At 47.8% G+C, this 19,047-nt stretch overlaps 1 protein-coding gene across 1 annotated transcript in view; it reads right to left on the bottom strand.

Moving 5' to 3' along the window:
• XIRP2 (xin actin binding repeat containing 2) overlaps window positions 1–4,665 on the bottom strand; it is a 160,117-nt gene extending 155,452 nt beyond the window's left edge. The window contains exon 1 of the mRNA XM_073305732.1: window positions 4,088–4,665. Coding sequence (XP_073161833.1) covers window positions 4,088–4,240 — 153 coding nt within the window. The 5' untranslated portion in view covers window positions 4,241–4,665. The remainder of the gene's footprint in view (window positions 1–4,087) is intronic.
• Between the last annotated feature and the right edge of the window lie 14,382 nt (window positions 4,666–19,047).

Raw genomic sequence — 19,047 nt, 5'->3', positions numbered from 1 at the left:
TTCCAGTCTTTATTCAAGCCTAAGTTAATTGTATCCAGTTTGCAAATTAATTCCAATTCAGCAGTCTCTCGTTGGAGTCTGATTTTGAAGGTTTTTTTGTTGAAGAATTGCCACTTTTAGGTCTGTAATCAAGTGACCAAAGACAGTGAAGTGTTCTCCGAATGGATTTTGAATGTTATCATTCTTGATGTCTGATTTGTGTCCATTTATTCTTTTACGTAGAGACTGTCCAGTTTGGCCAATGTACATGGCAGAGGGGCATTGCTGGCAAATGATGGCATATATCACTTTGGTAGATGTGAATGTGAACGAGGCTCTGATAGTGTGACTGATGTGATTATGCCCTGTGATGGTGTCCCCTGAATAGATATGTGGACACATTTGGCAACGGGATTTATTGCAAGGATAGGTTCCTGGGTTAGTGGTTTTGTTGTGTGGTGTGTAGCTCCTGGTGAGTATTTGCTTCATGCTGGGGGGCTGTATGTAAGCAAGGACTGGCCTGTCTCCCAAGATCTGTGAGAGTGATGGGTCGTCCTTCAGGATAGGTTGTAGATCCTTGATGATGCGCTGGAGAGGTTTTAGTTGGGGGCTGAAGGTGATGGCTAGTGGCATTCTGTTATTTTCTTTGTTGGACCTGTCCTGTAGAAGGTAACTTCTGGGTACTCTTCTGGCTCTGTCAATCTGTTTCTTCACTTCAGCAGGTGGGTACTGTAGTTGTAAGAATGCTTGTTAGAGATCTTGTAGGTGTTTGTCTCTGTCTGAGGGGTTGGGGCAAATGTGGTTGTATCGTAGAGCTTGGCTATAGACAATGGATCATGTGGTGTGGTCTGGATGAAAGCTGGAGGCATGTAGGTAGGAACAGCGGTCAGTAGGTTTCTGGTATAGGGTGGTGTTTATGTGAACATCGCTTATTAGCACCGTAGTGTCCAGGAAGTGGATCTCTTGTGTGGACTGGTCCAGGCTGAGGTTGATGGTGGGATGGAAATTGTTGAAATCATGGTGGAATTCCTCAAGGGCTTCTTTTCCACGCGTCCAGATGATGAAGATGTCATCAATGTAGCACAAGTAGAGTAGGGGCATTAGGGGACGAGAGCTGAGGAAGCGTTGTTCTAAGTCAGCCATAAAAATGTTGGCATGCTGTGGGGCCATGCGCGTACCCATAGCAGTGCCGCTGATTTGAAGGTATACATTGTCCTTGAATGTGAAATAGTTATGGGTGAAGACAAAGACTGGGAGTGGATGTTTCATTACACAAAGTAACACTATTTCCCCATGTTTATTTCCCCCCCCACTCCCACTGTTCCTCACACGATCTTGTCAACCGCTGGAAATGGCCCACCTTGATTATCACTACAAAAGGTTTCCCCCCCTTCCCGCCTCCTCTCCCCTCTCTCCTGCTGGTAATAGCTCACCTTACCTGATCACTCTTGTTACAGTCTGTATGGTATCACCCATTGTTTCATGTTCTCTGTGTATATAAATCTCCCCACTGTATTTTCCACTGCTTGCATCCAATGAAGTGAGCTGTAGCTCACAAAAGCTTATGCTCAAATAAATTTGTTAGTCTCTAAGGTGCCACAAGTACTCCTTTTCTTTTTGCGGATACAGACTAACACGGCTGTTACTCTGAAACCAGGGAAGACCAAGCAAATCTCAAACCAAACAAATACTCTTCCCAACCCTGCATACCTCTGCACCTTCCAGCCCATCCTCTTTCCTCAGCAATAGGAGGACAATTTATAGCATATATTCCCACTGGCATACCAGCCCTGTACCACCCATCTCTCCATGGTCTCTGAAAACCATAAGGTAGTTATTGCTGTTTGGCACAGCAGTGTAAGAAAAAGAACATGCTAGCGGCAGAAACTGTTACTGGTTCCCTCCACCAAGTGAAGCAGAGTATCACACTCTTGCAGTAGAAGGAATGGGGAACATATATTAGCCATCATTCTCCTCCTTGATTGTCCAACAGTGGGATAAGGGCCTTTCTGATCCTTTCCATTCTGTGATAATTGAAGGAAGCATATGCTTTCACAGACAAAACTTCCACTGACTTCAGCAATAACAAAAGTATTCCCTTTTCTGATAAATTATTAAATACAATTAAACATAACTATTTGGAAAATCTAGTTTTTATCTCTAATTACAGAAGATGGCTTATAATATGTGCTCTACATTATGTTGACTGTATAGATTTACTCTTCCTTTGGGTGAAACTCACCACAGAAGAGAGACATAAGATTTTCTGCACTAGTCTAGGCACAGTCTGGTAAAAAAGGTGTCACTGGAGTACAATCAGGGGTGGATCTCAGACCAGTCATCACGCAGCTTTAGTAGACCTAACACCCCAGGGCCTGCAGCATATACTTCACCTAATATCCATATAGGCTGAGGCAGTAGTTATGGGGTGGATTTTAGTCCCCAGCCCCAAACATCTGCACACTTAATCTCCACAAAGCCTGGTTGTTCAGACTTGATGTCTAAGTAGCATACACACATCAAGAAGGCAACTAACCAGGATGGGCAGGAATGGTGTCCCTAGCCTCTGTTTGCCAGAAACTGGGAATGAGCAACAGGGAATGGATCACTTGATGATTACCTGTTCATTCCCTCTGGGGCACCTGGCATTGGCCATTGTCGGAAGACAGAATACTGGGCTAGGTGGACCTTTGGTCTGACCCAGTGTGGCCGTTCTTATGTTCTTCACTAAACATATTTGTTTTTCTTTTTTTTTTTTTTAATTTTAAAACTGATATATGAAAGCTCTGTGAGAAGGAAACTATAATACATTTTTGCCATATGCTGGACGATTTGCATTAATAGTTCTGTTAAGTGATCTTTATTTCATGTCTGTAGTGATGGTAACCACCAACATATGGTACATACTTTCTCCAACTCTCCAAATACAGACCCAGCCTTCTCTCCCCACCACCCTTAAGTCTTTCTTTTAATTTAACTGTGTTAAAACACATTCTCTCTGTCACAGAGTGACTTTGTTTGTTTTCTGTTCTGGTTGGAAAAGCTGAAAATCTTTTTCTGATTCCAGATTCCTAATTTGTCCAGAACCTTGGGAAAGTCACTTCACTTCTCTGTTAAATGGGACTAATGATACTGACCTTTGTAAAGCACTTTGAGATCTACAAATGAGAGCGAAGTATTACTAAAAGAATTCATTGGCTGTCCAGGTGGGAAGTAAAGATCTCATGGAACTACTTGAAAAAAACCCTCTCAAACAGCCCATATTCTTTCTTTCAGTAAAAGTCATTAAAGAGCAAGGTAGCGTGTGAACTATTGTTGAATGCACAGTGCCTACCTCATTTGCTACACAGTCCCTGTACTGCCTATCTAACTTATTATTGTAAAGCACCAAGGGACACCTAGAGTAGCAAAGGAGCTAATTAAGACAAATTCTATTCTATAAATAAAATTGCCAAGTTAACAATGTAACTGAGCATCCTTAGTAACTTTTCCCAATAACTTTTCATACCTATACTGTAGATGCTAGCATTAAAATTGCTTCACACAATGAATTCACATAATACATCAGAGATCCTAACTGTACCCTATCGATGCTTTAGTGTACTCATTGATCTTACCTTAATTTAATAAAATGCTTCATGTTTTATCACCTCATTTCTCCCCCTCCCCCTTTCCCTTGCTGAGTTTTTGGCCACTGCTCCATCCCCCTCTGACACACAGACAATACTAATGTTCAGGTTTGGACTCAACATGGCAGAATCAATTAGAGTTCGAGCTCTTCCTCCATCCCTGTGCTGTGCATAGAGGCAAGGCAGAGGTCTGAGACCTTAGGTACCTTCAGCCACAAGGGGGAAAGGTCACATGCAAGATGGAAGAAGAACGGCCACTGTGAAGTCCTTTACTCTAGTCCCCCGGGGCCCAGGTCAGTGCCCTTGGGTCTTGGTGGCTTCTCCTTCCATTACTTGGACTATGGGCCGATCAAGCAGCTGGGAAGAAGCAGGCTTGGACTAGTGTGTGCAGCCCTCGCTTGAGTTCAGCGGCAGGCCCTGGCCTGGCTCAGGGGGGAGAGGGGATGCGCGCGTGTCTGGCACCGGCCGGTGGCTCTTACCTGCCTGACTCCCGCTGCCGCGCCGCTGGGGGCCTCAAACCTGCTCCTCAGCTCCTCCCAGGGGATGGGGAAGCGCTCTAGCCTGCGGCGGCCGTCCCGGGGCTCCTCCTTGGCCACTTCAGCCCCCACGCTGGCCTGCGGCGCTTTCTCCATGGCGCTGCCGCTGCCGCCGCCGCCGCCGCCGCGGCTCTTATCCGGCGGCCGGCTCTGAACTCGCCCCTCTTGGCCGCCAGCTGCAGCTGCTCGGGTCTCCTCCTCCCGCAGGGCGGCGGCCGCTGCTGGCGCGGGGCAAGCTCTCCTCCCCTCCGGGGTCTGCGAGCGCCTGCGGCGGCGGCCTCCCGCGGAGCCCCCCCGGGGACCGGCCCTCAGCGCATCGCCCGACTCCCACTGCTGCTTGAGGCGCTCCAGGGAGCCCTTCTGGATCGGGAACTTCGCCAGCTCCAGGGCGCCCTGCAAAAGCACCACGCGGCGGGGTCAAAACACTTGGCACCAACGCGTGAAGGACACACGCGCCGGCCCCAGGTCCGCGCCTAGCCCGCGAGCCTAGCGTGTGGTGGGACCCCACAGGCGCGGCCAGACGTGGTCCAGCCCAGGCTGCTCTGCGCCCCGAAGGTCAGGTCAGCCGAGAACGCCCTGGGAACTCTCCTTTGGAGGAGGGTAGGCGTTGGAAGTGAAGCGTCAGACGGTCAATGACATAAGCAACTTCCCAAGGGAAAGAAAGGTCCCAGCCTGCAGGAAACAGGCGCAGGAAGAGCCTATTGCCCCTCATTTCCTTCGATGCAGCACAGAGCCACTGAAGAACTGTTATGTGGAAACTCCTTATTGTTAAATGCTGGGAAAAGCATCACTAATAAGCTCAACTCTAAAAACAAATATTGCTCAGGTTTATGATCTGGAGCACTTCCAAGATTTCCTGGTCTAGAACAAAGCCCTATCATAAACACATCACTTGAAAATAAGTAACATTATTTTTCACTGTGGTGCAACCACTCTGAATGGAGTCCCATCTGCAAACAAGTCTTTCAGTCAGACCCACATTCACAAAGGTATTGAGGGTCCTCACTTCCATTGACCAAAGCCACCTGTGCTTTCATAAATACCCTAGAATGATGCAGAGATATCAGCCACTAAATATTAGAAAGCAGTTATTTACACATTGGATTTGGATAACTATCCAGGACTGTTTAAGATACAGTAAATTAAAATCCCAAATGTATATAGCTGAACTTGCTAGAAGAGTACAAAAGTGCCTGGAGATGACTAGACACCAGTGGTGGGATTTTTGCAACCAAACAGATCTTGTGCCTTAAAAGTCTCCCTCTCCTGTGGAGGATTTCCTACCCAACACTGTGAATTCCACTGAATAACAGGCAGTTTCTTAAAAAAAAAAAAAAAAAAAGGGCATTACTTTCCCACAGAACAGAAGGAATTGTCCAGCTCCGATGGATTTGGGAAAAGAAGAACCATTTTTGTTCATGCGAGGCCTGACTAGTCAGTAGCTGGAATTTAGCTTGAACAAAAGAAATACAAAGCCTTTGTACACAACTTCATTAAAAATTTAGCACTAGAGACTTGCTAAAAGAAATGCAGACCTCAATATTTTAATGAGTAAGAGGGCTATTCTGGGCTGGATTCCTATTTCTGCACGATCCAGGCTGAAAAACTGCAATACTAAATTCATCTAGAGCCGTGTCTCTCCTTGGCAGACACCACTGGCAAGATTTGGATAGAGCCCTACTACACACTTTAAAAGAGGCCCTTCTCCTCTTTGGTACCTCTGCCCCTATAGCCATAGTTGAGTGCAAGGTGCATTAATTTGGACCCATAAAGTTGAAGATGTCTCTTTTATATTTCAGTAGTTTTGTAATGGGGTAGGAGGGATGTAAAAGGTGTCTTATTAACTGTCACAACTGATGATGGTGATCTCATCAGGATGGTTAATAAGAGACTCGACTCAAGGCCACTGTCCATGTTAATATAGGATGCATCTTTAGTCAAGAGAACTTTTACTTTTCACTGTACATACAGTTAGAACTGCCAGAGACACAGACCACTATGAACTTTCAATTTGCCAGTTACTGTATCTGTGGCTGGGAGGGTGTTACTTGAACAGAGAAAGGTAGTTGAAAAATATGTACAACTTCATGCCTGCTCTGCAGATTAAAAGGAGAAATTAAAAAGATTATACCTATTTGTTCCATTTGTCTAATAATTTCCTGTTGAACTCATTGCTGTTGGAATATCTGAAGTTCTATAAGTTTACATAGGGGGTGGGCAAGCAATGTGTAATTAAATATATCTCAGATAGTGACACTGTTACTACAAACTTAGCTCAAAGACCCTATGAGAAATGGACATGAGTCACTAAACACTATCTTTCTAAATTAGTACAACCAATGAATGATCAACAAAGATACATTTTACTAAATATATCAATGAATGCATGTTCAGCCAAAGTACTGAAGTCACTATGTACTATAAATAAATAAAAAGAAAGTTATATCTTTTCTTTTTAAAGAGTAAAGATCAAGTAAAGATGAAACAGGAACTGGCCTATATTTTAGATGATTGAGTTAAGAGCAGCAAGTGACAACTGACAGTATAAAATGGCTGAGTCTAAGCCCTGGTCTACACTACAAGTTTAGGTCGAATTTAGCAGTGTTAGATCGATTTAACCCTGCACCCGTGCACACAACGAAGCCATTTTTTTGTCGACTTATAGGGCTCTTAAAATCAATTTCTGTACTCCTTCCCGAGGAGGGGATTAGTGCTGAAATCGACACCGCCAGGTCAAATTTGGGGTAGTGTGGATGCAATTTGACAGTATTGGCCTCTGGGAGCTATCCCAGAGTGCTCCATTGTGACCGCTCTGGACAGCACTTTCAACTCAGATGCACTAGCCAGGAACACAGGAAAAGCCCCAGGAACTTTTGAATTTCATTTCCTGTTTGGCTAGTGTGGCGAGCTCATCAGCACAGGTGACCATGCAGTTCCAAAATCGCAAAAGAGCTCCAGCATGGACTGAATGGGAGGTACTGGATCTGATCGCTGTATGGGGAGATGAATCTGTGCTATGAGAACTCCGTTCCAAAAGACAAAATGCCAATATATTTGCCAAAATCTCCAAGGGCATGATGGACAGAGGCTACAACAGGGACCCACAGCAGTGCCGCGTGAAAATTAAGGAGGTCAGGCAAGCCTACCAAAAAACCAAAGAGGCAAACGGCTGCTCCAGGTCAGAGCCCCAGACATGCCGCTTCTGTGATGAGCTGTATGCAATTCTAGGGAGCGCCCCTACTACTACCCCATCCCTGTCCATAGACACCTGCAAGGGGGGAGTCTCATGCAACAGGCATGAGGATTTTGGGGATGAGGAAGATGAGGAGGATAGCGCACAGCAGGTAAGCGGAGAAACCATTCTTCCTGACAGCCAGGAACTGTTTATCACCCTGAACCCCATACCCTCCCAACCCTCCCAAGGCAGGCTCCCGGACCATGAAGCCGGAGAAGGCACTTCTGGTGAGTGTACCTTTGTAAATATAATATATGGTTTAAAAGCAAGCATGTTTAATGATTAATTTGCCCTGAAGGCTTGGGATGCATTTGCAGCCGGTACAGCCCCTCCTTTTAAATGGCCAACCCAACAGGTGCTTGGTATGGGAAAGGAGGGCGCTGTTGTTTGAAACCATTCCCACATTGTTATGAAGGTTGAAGAAGCCGAAAGACTGTGGCTTATCATGGCTACCTGCAAGCCGAATTCTGTAGACTGGCCCTGCATGTGTGACCTCTCATACCAAACTGGCAGGCCCTCAATATAAGAGGCAAAATGCAACCTTGTACTGAAAGCACGTGTGCTATGTAATGTTAATGGCTTGGTTCACTGTGAAAGAGTCTACCCATTGTTCTCTAAAATGTGTCTTTTTAAAGACTAATCTCCCTTTTTTCCCTCCGGCAGCTGCAAATGTTTCAACGTTCCCCCTATCATCTCTGTCCCAGAGGCTAACGCAGAAAAGAAGTCGAAAAAAACGCACTCGCAATTAAGTGTTCTCTGAGCTCATGCAATCCTCCTGCACTGAAAGAGCTCAGCAGAATGCGTGGAGGCAAACAATGTCAGAGTCCAGGAAAGCAGAAAATGAACGCGAGGACAGGAGGGATGAGCAAGATGAGAGGCGGCAGCAACACAATGTGGGGAGGCAGGATGCAATGCTGACGCTACTGGGGGGATCAAACTGATATGCTCCAGCGTCTGGTGGAGATGCAGGAAAGGCAGCAGGAGCAGAGACTGCCACTGCAGCCCCTGTGTAACTGCCCGCTCTCGTCCGCAAGTTCCATAGCCTCCTCACCCAGATGCCCAAGAACGCGGGCACCTCCGGGCACCCAACCACTCCACCCCGGAAGACTGCCCAAGGAACAGAAGGCTGACATTCAGTAAGTTTTGAAGTGCACTGTGGCCTTGTCCTTCCCTCCTCCCCTCATCCACCACCCCACCCGGTGCTTCCCTCCTCCTCCACCCCTCCCGGGCTACCTTGGCAGTTATCCCCCTATTTGTGTGATGAATTAATAAAGAATGCATGATTTTGAAACAACAATGACTTTATTGCCTCTGCAAGCGGTGATCGAAGGGGGGAGGGCCACTGGCTTACAGGGAAGTAGAGTGAACCAAAAGGGCGGGTTTTCATCAAGGAGAAACAAACAGAACTGTCACACCATAGCCTGGCCAGTAATGAAACTGGTTTTCAAAGCTTCTCTGATGCACAGCATGCCCTGCTGTGCTCTTCTAATCGCCCTGGTATCTGGCTGCATGTAATCAGTGGCCAGGCGATTTGCCTCAACCTCCCATCCCGACATAAACGTCTCCCTTTTATTCTCACAGATATTATGGAGCACACAGCAAGCAGCAATAACAATGGGAATATTGATTTTGCTGAGGTCTAAGCGAGTCAGTAAACTGTGCCAGCGCACTTTTAACCGTCCAAATGCACATTGTACCACCATTCTGCACTTGTTCAGCCTATAGTTTAACAGATCCGTACTACTGTCCAGGGTGCCTGTGTATTGCTTCATGAGCCATGGCATTAAGAGGTAGGCTGGATCCCCAAAGAGAACTATAGGCATTTCAACATCCCCAACAGCTATTTTCTGGTCTGGGAAATAAGTCCCTTCCAGCAGCTGTTCAAACAGATCAGAATTCCTGAAGATGCGAGAGTCATGTACCTTTCCTGGCCATCCCACGTTGATGTTGGTGAAACGTCCCTTGTGATGCACCAGTGCTTGCAGCACCACTGAAAAGTACCCCTTGTGGTTTATGTACTGGCTGCCAAGGTGCTCCGGTCCCAAGATAGGGATATGCGTTCCGTCTATCACCCCACCACGGTTAGGAAATCCCACTGCAGCAAAGCCATCCACTATGACCTGCACATTTCCCAGAGTCACTACCCTTGATAGCAGCAGCTCAGTGATTGCGTTGGCTACTTGGATCACAGAAGCCCTCACAGTAGATTTGCCCACTCCAAATTGATTCCCGACTGACCGGTAACTGGCATTGCAAGCTTCCAGAGGGCTATCGCCACTCGCTTCTGAACTGTTAGGGCTGCTCTCCTCTTGGTATTCTTGCGCTTCAGGGCAAGGGAAAGCGAGTCAGAAAGTTCCATGAGAGTGCGAAAGGTTCTCAGCCACTGGAAATCATCCCAGACCTGCAACACTATGCAGTCCCACCAGTCTGCTTGTTTCCCGGGCCCAGAATTGGTGTTCCACGGCATGAGCCTGCCCCATTGGCACCAGGGGATGTCCAAATTGCCAGGGCCTGTGCTTTAAGAGAAGTCTGTGTCCATGTCCTCATCATCACCGCGCTGCTGTCCCCACCTCGGTTCTGGTTCTGCACATACTGCAGGATAATGCTCGAGGTGCTTACAATGCTTATAACTGCCACAGTGAACTGAGCGGGCTCCATGCTTGCTGTGGTATGGCGTCTGCAGGAGAGCAGAGTTGCAGCAGAAGCGGTGGCTAAAGATGGATGTCATGAGAATAGATATTTATAGAGAACGACGAAAGGACCTGCAAGGTGGATTCATGGGAGCAGGAGAGCAGAGTTGCAGCAGAAGTGGTGGAGGACAATGGTTAGCACCGCGCACACTTCCCGAAGAAGAACACACGTATCCGGGAGTTCCCGAAGAAGAACACACGTATGACAGACAATATGGAAAAATTTGCTATTGAGACAATAGCAGCAGAGCAGAGTTGCAGCGGAAGCTGTGTATGATGACGGTTAGCAGCACCCAGGAGGACCAGAACAGATCCACCAAGCTGCAGGAGAGCAGAGTTGCAGCGGAAACGGTAGATGACAATGGTTAGCAGACCTACTGCACTGTCTGCTGCCAGCAGCACCCAGGACACAACAGCGGCGGTGTCGGTGAGTTGAGCTGAGCAGGCTGCATGTTTGCCGTGGTATGGCGTCTGTGTGGAGAAAAGGTGCGAAACGATTGTCTGCCATTGCTTTCACAGAGGGAGGGGTAACTGACGACATGTACCCAAAACCATCCGTGACAATGTTTTTGCCCCATCAGGCATTGGGAGCTTAACCCAGAATTCCAATGGGCGGCGGAGTCTGCAGGAAAGCTACCCATGGTGCACCGCTCCATAAGTCAATGCTAGCCACGGTAATGAGGATGCACTCCACTGACTTAATGCGTTTAGTGTGGACATTTAGCAACGTTTAGCAATGGACTGTATAAAATTGATTTCTAAAAATCAACTTCTATAATATCGACCTAATTTCGTAGTGTAGACATATCCGAGAGCAGCATCTCCTTCATGAGAGCAGTAAGGCAGTAATTGTGAATTTAATCTGCTTTCCTGTGCGTCTAAGTTGATAGGATAGGATACTAGATCTTTACAGGACACTGAGTATTGCTGTTACATTTTAACATCTTTTAGTTCCAACCTGTTTATTGGGAAAAGATTAAAGTGGTGGAGGTAGTTATTAAATTTTGGAAAATACTGTCTGAGGCTTTCTGAAAGAGTATTAGCTAGTCCGGCTGGACATAGGTGGAAGTAGTTTGAGGATTAGCCTGATTCCTTGTCATGACTAGGGCAGGGGCTATGGTTTCTGTTCCAAATAGATATGTCTGAGAAATGTGTGGATGAAGTGTGGGCAGGGACCGGGCAAAGGTTGAGTCTGCTCCTGCACCAATGGGCACAGTATTTGGCCTCATGGCAGGTTCCATCACAGTATTAATATTTGGAGAGGTTATTTTTATTCATTGCTTACTGAGATCTAGTATGAAATGCAGTGTATTTGTGATTTTTTAAAATAAAGCTGCAGGCTTTTCAGACCCAGAAGAAAAACAGTTTTTATTTTATTTTGTTTTTTGTTTTGTTGTGAGAAACCAGGTAGGTGGTAAAGTCATGTAATAAAATGTATGTTCCTCCATATGCAAGAGAAGAATGGGGAAAGCATCTCATAACTTTTCACGTTCTCATCAGGTTCTAAAGTATGATTCTAGCGACAATTAGTTTATCTTTAGTGCAGTGATGGCTAGCAGGTGTATTATGGGCTACAAGGTGGGCATTTAGGGCCTGATTCAAAGTCCATATAAGTTAATGGAAATAGTATTAATTTCATGGGTCTATATAGTTTTGTGTGGCCTGTGACAGGCTCTCAGATCTGTGGTAGCCTCACTTCCAAATCCTCTTCCATGCAGTGTCCTAAATTTAGTTCAACTGTGATTTATTTATTTATTTATTTATTTTACAGCCTACATCTTTTGGGGGAAAACTATTCTCATTCATGGTTCCATCAGTATTTTGGTTTCCCATATCCATTAAAAAAATCAGGGGTCAGATTTATGATTGTATAACTCCAATTTTATACCAGTGTAATTCCATTGAGATTAATGAAGTTACAAATGGCATAAAACTGGAATAATGCAGTGGTGACTCAGATATCCAGAGTGTTTTCATTATCATAGCATCTTTGTCGGGAATTTATTGCCACACAGCAGCATATTACTTCACTATATGAAGAGAAAGGAAATGCAGGTGAGAAGGTTAGGAGGGCAGAAATAGTTAATTTCAACACATATGGGCTTGTGTAAATCCACCTCCATACATAAAAAGAAAATAAATTAAACAGGAGGTGGGATTGGGGAACAGGTTTACTTAAAAAAATATGGACCAAATTCTGCTTTTGATAATGCCTATGTAAATCTGGACCACTGGTCTGACTGATAACAGATTTTGGCACATCTGTTTAAAGGTAAAGCAACGTTTAATTAGGTATCTTGTTCTTGGACCACTGCTGATATCAAACTACTGAATGCTGGCAGTCCCATCTGTGAAAGTGATTTATAGATTCCTTCTCTGTAGCTCACAATGTTTGGCTCTTCATAACAGCCTTGTAAAAATAGAATGAGGACATTATTTTGCCATTTGTTTCCCACAGCTATAAACATCATTTAACAAAAACCACTGCATTTTTACACTACATTGTCTGTGATATATAGGATCATAGCAATTAGAGACAGAAAAGGCCCATTAGATCACAGAGTCCCCCTCCACCTCCAGCAGGAGCAACAATAATCCTCTAGACAGGAAGTGTCAGACATTAAGCTGATATTACAGTAGAGAGAAAAGACTTATTAAATCTTAGCTAAAAGGCCAAGAAGAAGTGATGCATTTTTTCAAAGCCCTAAAAATATAAACCTTTAAATGCAACATCCACAGGCTGAACTTTTAAAACCAGATCTATTATAATAGAGCTAATGAAGTCAGTGAAAGGCTCAATGTGTTGATACAGTCAGGGCCGGCTCCAGGCACCAGCAAAACAAGCAGGTGCTTGGGGCCGCACATTTCTAGGGGCGGCATTCCGCCGCCGGCCATGCCGCCCCTAGAACTGTGCCCCCGCTGCCCCAGCTCGCCTCCGCCTGCTCCCCTGAGCGCGCCCCCGCTGCACCCCCCTCCCTCCCAGGCTTGCAGCGCGAAACAGCTGTTTGGCACGGTGAGGGAGGGAGGAGAAGCAGAGCGGCGGCGCGCTCAGGGGAGGCGGCGGCGGTGTGGAGGTGAGCTGGGGTGGGGAGCGGTTCCTCTACCCGCCCCCCCCCGGTTACTTCCTGCGCTCTCCCCCCAGCTCCGCCTGCTCCCCTGAACGCGCTGCTGCTCCCCCGCCTGAGCGGGAGGGGGGAGAAGCGGAGCGGCGGCCTGTTCAGGGGAGCAGGCGGAGCGGAGGTGAGCTGTGGCAGGCGGGAAGCCGCAGAAAGCAATGGGGAGGGGGAGAATGCGGCACCCCCGGGGGAGGAGGCAGGGCCGCGGATTTGGGGACGGGGCGCACGAAAAAAAAAGCGGGGGTGGCCAAAAAATGTTTTGCTTGGGGCCACAAAAATCCTAGAACGGGCCCTGGCTACGGTATCAGTATGTTAATTGGCTACTGAGTTAAGTGTGGTGTTCAGATATTTTATTTTTGATATTGCCAGCAGCACTGCTGTCTATCATGAACGCAAGCGCACAATTAGGGAGAATTGCCAAATAGGGTGGGGGGTAATGAATGAATGCTGGATAATCAGTGTGTGCTGCAATGAAGGTTGTTATGACAGGTGAGTGCTGTGTTCTCTCAGATTTGATACAGCTGTCAGTATTGTAGGGAGAGATACTGCATTTTAATGCAAATATGAGTTACAGGTCATGTATGGCTGTGACAAAAAGCCTGCTTTCTGCCTCATATAGTCAGAGGGCACAAGCCAGTGAAGAGATTACCTATGTGCTAATTCTTCCACCATGAAAAATATTGAGGCCTGGATCAACAAAGGGGCTTATGCATTGCAGTGCTCAGTATCATGGCACCTCACTTTTAGGTGCCTAGAAAATCACAGGAACAATACTGCAACCAACAAAGCCTGCGGGCATGTCTACACTTAATTTAAAATGACATCCAGCTGCTGCAGAAATTAAGTCAGTCGGGCACGTCCACACCACACTCATTGTGTTGGTGGAGTGCATCCTCATTAGCGGTGCTTGCATCGATGCACAGAGCAGTGCATCGTAGGTAAGTATCCCACAGTGCAACTAGCTGCAGGCATTTTTGGGAAGGGCTTGCTATACCTCATGGAATCAAAACATTGTTGCAGGGGGGAATGGGAATATGGCTTCAACCTTCCATGGTGCAGGTTTCTCCCGCCCTCTTCTGATATCAATGGCAAACAACCCACACTTTTTCACACCTTTTTTCAGAAGCCTGGCTTAGCTGCGTGTATGCCATAGCGCAAGAAGCATGGACCCCATTTAGCACCTTGCACCTTATCCTGCAGTATTTCCAGGGTTGAGACAGCAGTCGCCATGTGGAACCTATGTCATTCAAGCATGAACATGTCATCACGCGTTCTCTTTTTCCATTTTCCAATCTGCGAAAGGCTCTCCACTGGTGTGGAGGATGTGCTGAAGGCCAAGCTTTCCACTGTAAGGCATGCAAACACAAGGCAACCATTGTCATTGCATAACCTGGGTCTGGTACAGGGTTGCTATTTAAAAGTCACTCCCCTTATTACACTTCAATGCAAGCCAGAACATAATCCGAATCCCTAGCTATTCAATAAACGGGTTTGCTATTCCAGCCATGGTGAGTATGGCCCAGCGGCATGGCGATGGGTCTTGTGCTGCAACTTGTGGGAAACGCGCTTCAGGAGCACAGGTGGACAATGCCCTCTCCCCTTAGCAACATGGATGTTGCACTGAGACCAGGGACCAGCATTAAGCCTCCCAAATTGCAGTCTTTGTTCAAGGCAGCTTTTGGGGGGGAGGGGTGGTAGAGGGAAGGTTTGTGGCCATGAGAAAACAGTGGAAGGCCACCCCCCCTTCCCTGAATGCTGCTGGTAGCAGTCGCCCTGGACTTACAGATTCTGAAGTCAACACCAATCCCTGCCAGCCAAACTGTGATTGAGGGACCCAGAAATCACCATGGGTGGGGGATCACATGCTCTATTGTTTGTGGTATGAGCACTTGTAATGAAAGTCTCCTCTAGGTGACCCTATGTGATATCAGTCTTCCTGAGGGTAACAGAGATGGCAAGGGAGCAGATGCTGCAAGCATCTGGGTACAGACCTAGTCCTTTTGCTGCTATGTTGTGCACCACAATGATGCCAGCAGAGTTAGTACTGGAGTGGCATGAGAAACTGTCCTACCGTGGTGGAAGAAATAAGGCAGCCCTCCCCAGAAACCTTCTGCAAAGGATGAAAGTTTCCTGGAGATCTCCATGGAGGGTTCCCAGGCCATTTCTGTGGACATAAATCAGGGATGGCCAACCTGTGGCTCAAGAGCCACATGCAGCTATTCAAAAATTAATGTGCGGCTCCTTGTATAGGCATCCACTCCGGGGCTGGAGCTACAGGTGCCAACTTTCCAATGTGCTGCGGGGTGTTCACTGCTCAACCCCTGGCTCTGCCACGGGCCCTGCCCCCACTCCACCCCTTCCCACCCTCTCCCCTGAGCCGGCTATGCCCTTGCTACTCCTCCCTCCTTCCCAGAGCCTTCTGCACGCCACAAAACAGCTGATTGGGAAGTACAGGGAGGGATGGAGGGAGAGGGAGGCACTGATTGGCGGGGCTGCTGGTGGGTGGGAGACACTGGGAGCAGGTGGGGGAAGATGCTGAGGGGCTGCTGACATATTACTGTGGCTCTTTGGCAATGTAAATTGGTAAATTCTGGCTCCTTTTCAAGCTCAATTTGGCCACCCCTGACATAAACAGTCTTTTCCAGGGGGCACCCTTTGCATAACTGCAGCAGCCACTGGGAAGCAGACACCCCTTTCACCTCACTTTTTCTTCATATTAAACATAAAATATAAGAGCATGTAAGCCCTACAGTTTGACTGAAATTGCATACTCACCAGAGGTGCCTTCCCCAGCATCATGCTCAGCCACGATGCTGGGCTGCTTTAGGATTAAAAATAGCTCCTGGCTCTTGGGGAGAATGGATCCCCCAATCACCTGTCTCCCATTCTCCTCCACTTCCTCATCTAGAATGTCCTCCTTGTTGTTGCCTGAGGTGGCCTGAAACTCAGATTCCTGGAAGGTATCCACACTGTGTTTGGGGGTAGTGATGGGGTGGCCACCGAGAATCACATCTAGCTCATTGTAGAAGTGGCATGTCTGTGGTGCAGAAATAGAATGACTGTTCGCCTCCCTTGTCTTCTGGTATGCCTGCCAAAGTTCTTTGATTTTCACACAGCACTGCTGTGTACCCCTGATGTAGCCCTTCTCCCCCATGCCTCACGCGATCTTTTCACAGGTGTCTATGTTTCTTTGGCTGGATCGGAGCTGTGCCTGCATTTCCTTTTCTCCCCACAGACTAATAAGATCCACCATCTCCTGTGTACTCCAGGCTGGAGCACGTTTGGGGCACTGAGTCACCATGATGAGCTGGGTAGGCGAGCTCTCCACATTGATCAAACAGGAAATGGCAATGCAAAAGATCCTGGGGCTTTAACAGGGGAGGGGCTGTTTCCTGTGTTACCTGGCTGCTGTCGAGCGGAGTTCAAAACAATCTCCAGATTGGTCACAGTGGAGCATTGTGGGACACCTTCTGGAGGCCAATTCAGTCAATTTACACAACGCTGTGTCTACACTGCCTCTCTATCAACCCATCAACATTGAATTAAGTGCTACACCTCTTGTGGAGGTGGAGTAATTAAATCAATGTTTCAGGCATGTCAGGGCGGCGGAAGGGACCTAGGAGTGTAGACGCATACATTATTAGGTTGATGTAAGGCGGTTTCCATCAACCTAAGTTTGTAGTGTAGACCAGGCCTGAGTTAACTGCCTAGGCTCCCTATACAGTGAATGGGGGAGAGGCCAGCATGCTAGGCAGGAAACCACCTAACCTATCCAATGGGAGATGGCAATGAGATGCATGTATGTTGTGTTAAGTCCCACCCCTTCATGGAGATAGGTGCATACGTTGAAGCTGCAAGGAAGCAACTATCTTTGCTAGCAATCCATGAATGGGACCTTGTGTCCTGGAATCAGGTCGGCTTAAGCACCTAAGCTGTTTCTTGAAGCACTGAGTTAGGTGCCTGCTTCTCTCAACACAAAAACAGCTGGAGGAGGAGCTACTGCCCACCTTATAATTTTAACCCAGTGGTTAGAGCACTCACCTAGAACGTGGGAGTTCAGTACCCCTCTCCCTGCCAGCAGGGGAGAATGGATTTGAACAGAAGTCTCCCACCGTTCAGACAAGTTCTCTAATCACTGAGCTCTGGGACATTCTGATGTGGTATTTCCTCAGTCTCTCCTGTTGAAGCTGTTCCATTGAGGATAAATAATGAAGAAGTGATTAGACAGGGGGACTAGACCCTGAGTCTCCACCTAAGTTCCCTGTAAGCTGTGCAGCAGCCTATTTAGCATCATGCAGGTGCTCAGGGAACCCGCCTGGGGACCTGCCACGGTCTGGTTCCCACTTAGTCCGGCCCCAACTCAGCTAGTGGCCCAGACCTGCTGCAGCCAGGGCGGCACGACTGGATCAGACCCACGTGTGGCCGGAATAGGGCGGCCCAGCCCGACCGAGGAGCAGCCCACACCCAGGCATGGCCAGGGTGGTGAGGCCTGACCCTGCAGTGGCCCAGACCCAGGCACGGCCAGGGCAGTTCTCCCCTGGTGCAAACCTCCTGGGACCAGGGAAGGGGCACTCCCGCAGCAGGGAGAGGCGCCTCTCCCCGCACAGCCCAGGTGCTGCTACAGGGAGAGAGCACTGGGGGGAGTCCTTTCTCCCCGCTGTAGCCCCAGAGCATCCTCCTGCACCCCAAACCCTTCATCCCCGCCCCAACTCAGAGCCCACACCCCCAGCCAGAGCCCTCACCCCCTGCACCCAACCCTCTGCCCCAGCCCTTATCCCCGGCCCTGCACCAGAGCCTGCACCCCTAGCAGGAGCCCTCATCCCCTGCACCCCAACCCTCTGCCCCAGCCCTGAGCCCCTCATCCCCAACCCCACCCTAGAGGCCACATCCCCACCCGGAGCCCTCACACCCCTTCACTCCAACCTTCTGCCCCAGTCCTGAGCCCCTCATCCCCAGCCCCACCCCAGAGCCTGCACCCCCAGCCGGAGAAATCAAACCCCTGCACCCCAACCCTCTGCTCCAGCCCTGAGCCCCCTCCCAAATTCCAAACCCCTCAGCCCCTCCTCACCACATGAATTTTGTTATATGCACCAATGTGAAGGTGATGTGTCACACATCAGCTCCATATTGGTGCCCATAATAAAATTAATTCTGCACATGGGTGGGAAAATTTAGAGGGAACACTGGTCTCCACTGCCCAGGTGCATGAGTGCCTTAACCACTGAACTACAAACTCCTTCTCTCACTCTTTCTCTCTCTCTGGCCCAAAGACTGCTCCACTGTGGATAGATTCTGAAATAGCCAACTCTGGGTTTAGGTGGGAGATAGGGCACCTGCCATCTACAACGAGGCAGCAGTGCACATGTCCAGAGGCAGAAATATAGGTGCTAATAGAACTTTTCTGAAAACTTAGAAGCGCACTGGGTTTGACGGGAGTTTTCGGGATCACTGTGGAGCATAAAACTAGGACTTAGATGCTTGAGTACCTCTGTGGATCCTACCCTAAGAACCCAGACCCAAGCCAGTAACCCCCGAGATCAAGTGACCTTCTCTGTATTTGCATTGTTTGGAGAGGAGAATCACAGCTTTTGAGCAGGTGCTGAAATCTGTTACCATCCTCCTGAATCAGTCTCCCCTGAGGTTTGAATTCATATTCCTTCTATGTAAAGTGGCCCAACAATGAATATTTCAACTCAACAGAATTCACATACAATTTAAATTATTCTAAATAAAAAAGGAAATTTATTTGGCAGAGAATGAGGTAGTGTGATCTGATAGATAGCGCACTCCTTGGGATTCAGAAGACCAGAGTACTGTGCCCTGTTCTTCCAATGGCCTATTAGGTACCCTTGGACAAGTCAC

The sequence above is a fragment of the Lepidochelys kempii genome, chromosome 11, assembly GCF_965140265.1.
Source record: "Lepidochelys kempii isolate rLepKem1 chromosome 11, rLepKem1.hap2, whole genome shotgun sequence".
Lineage (NCBI taxonomy): Eukaryota > Metazoa > Chordata > Testudines > Cheloniidae > Lepidochelys > Lepidochelys kempii.
Note: the sequence above shows the minus strand (reverse complement) of the source record. Positions and strands in the feature narration are given on the sequence as shown.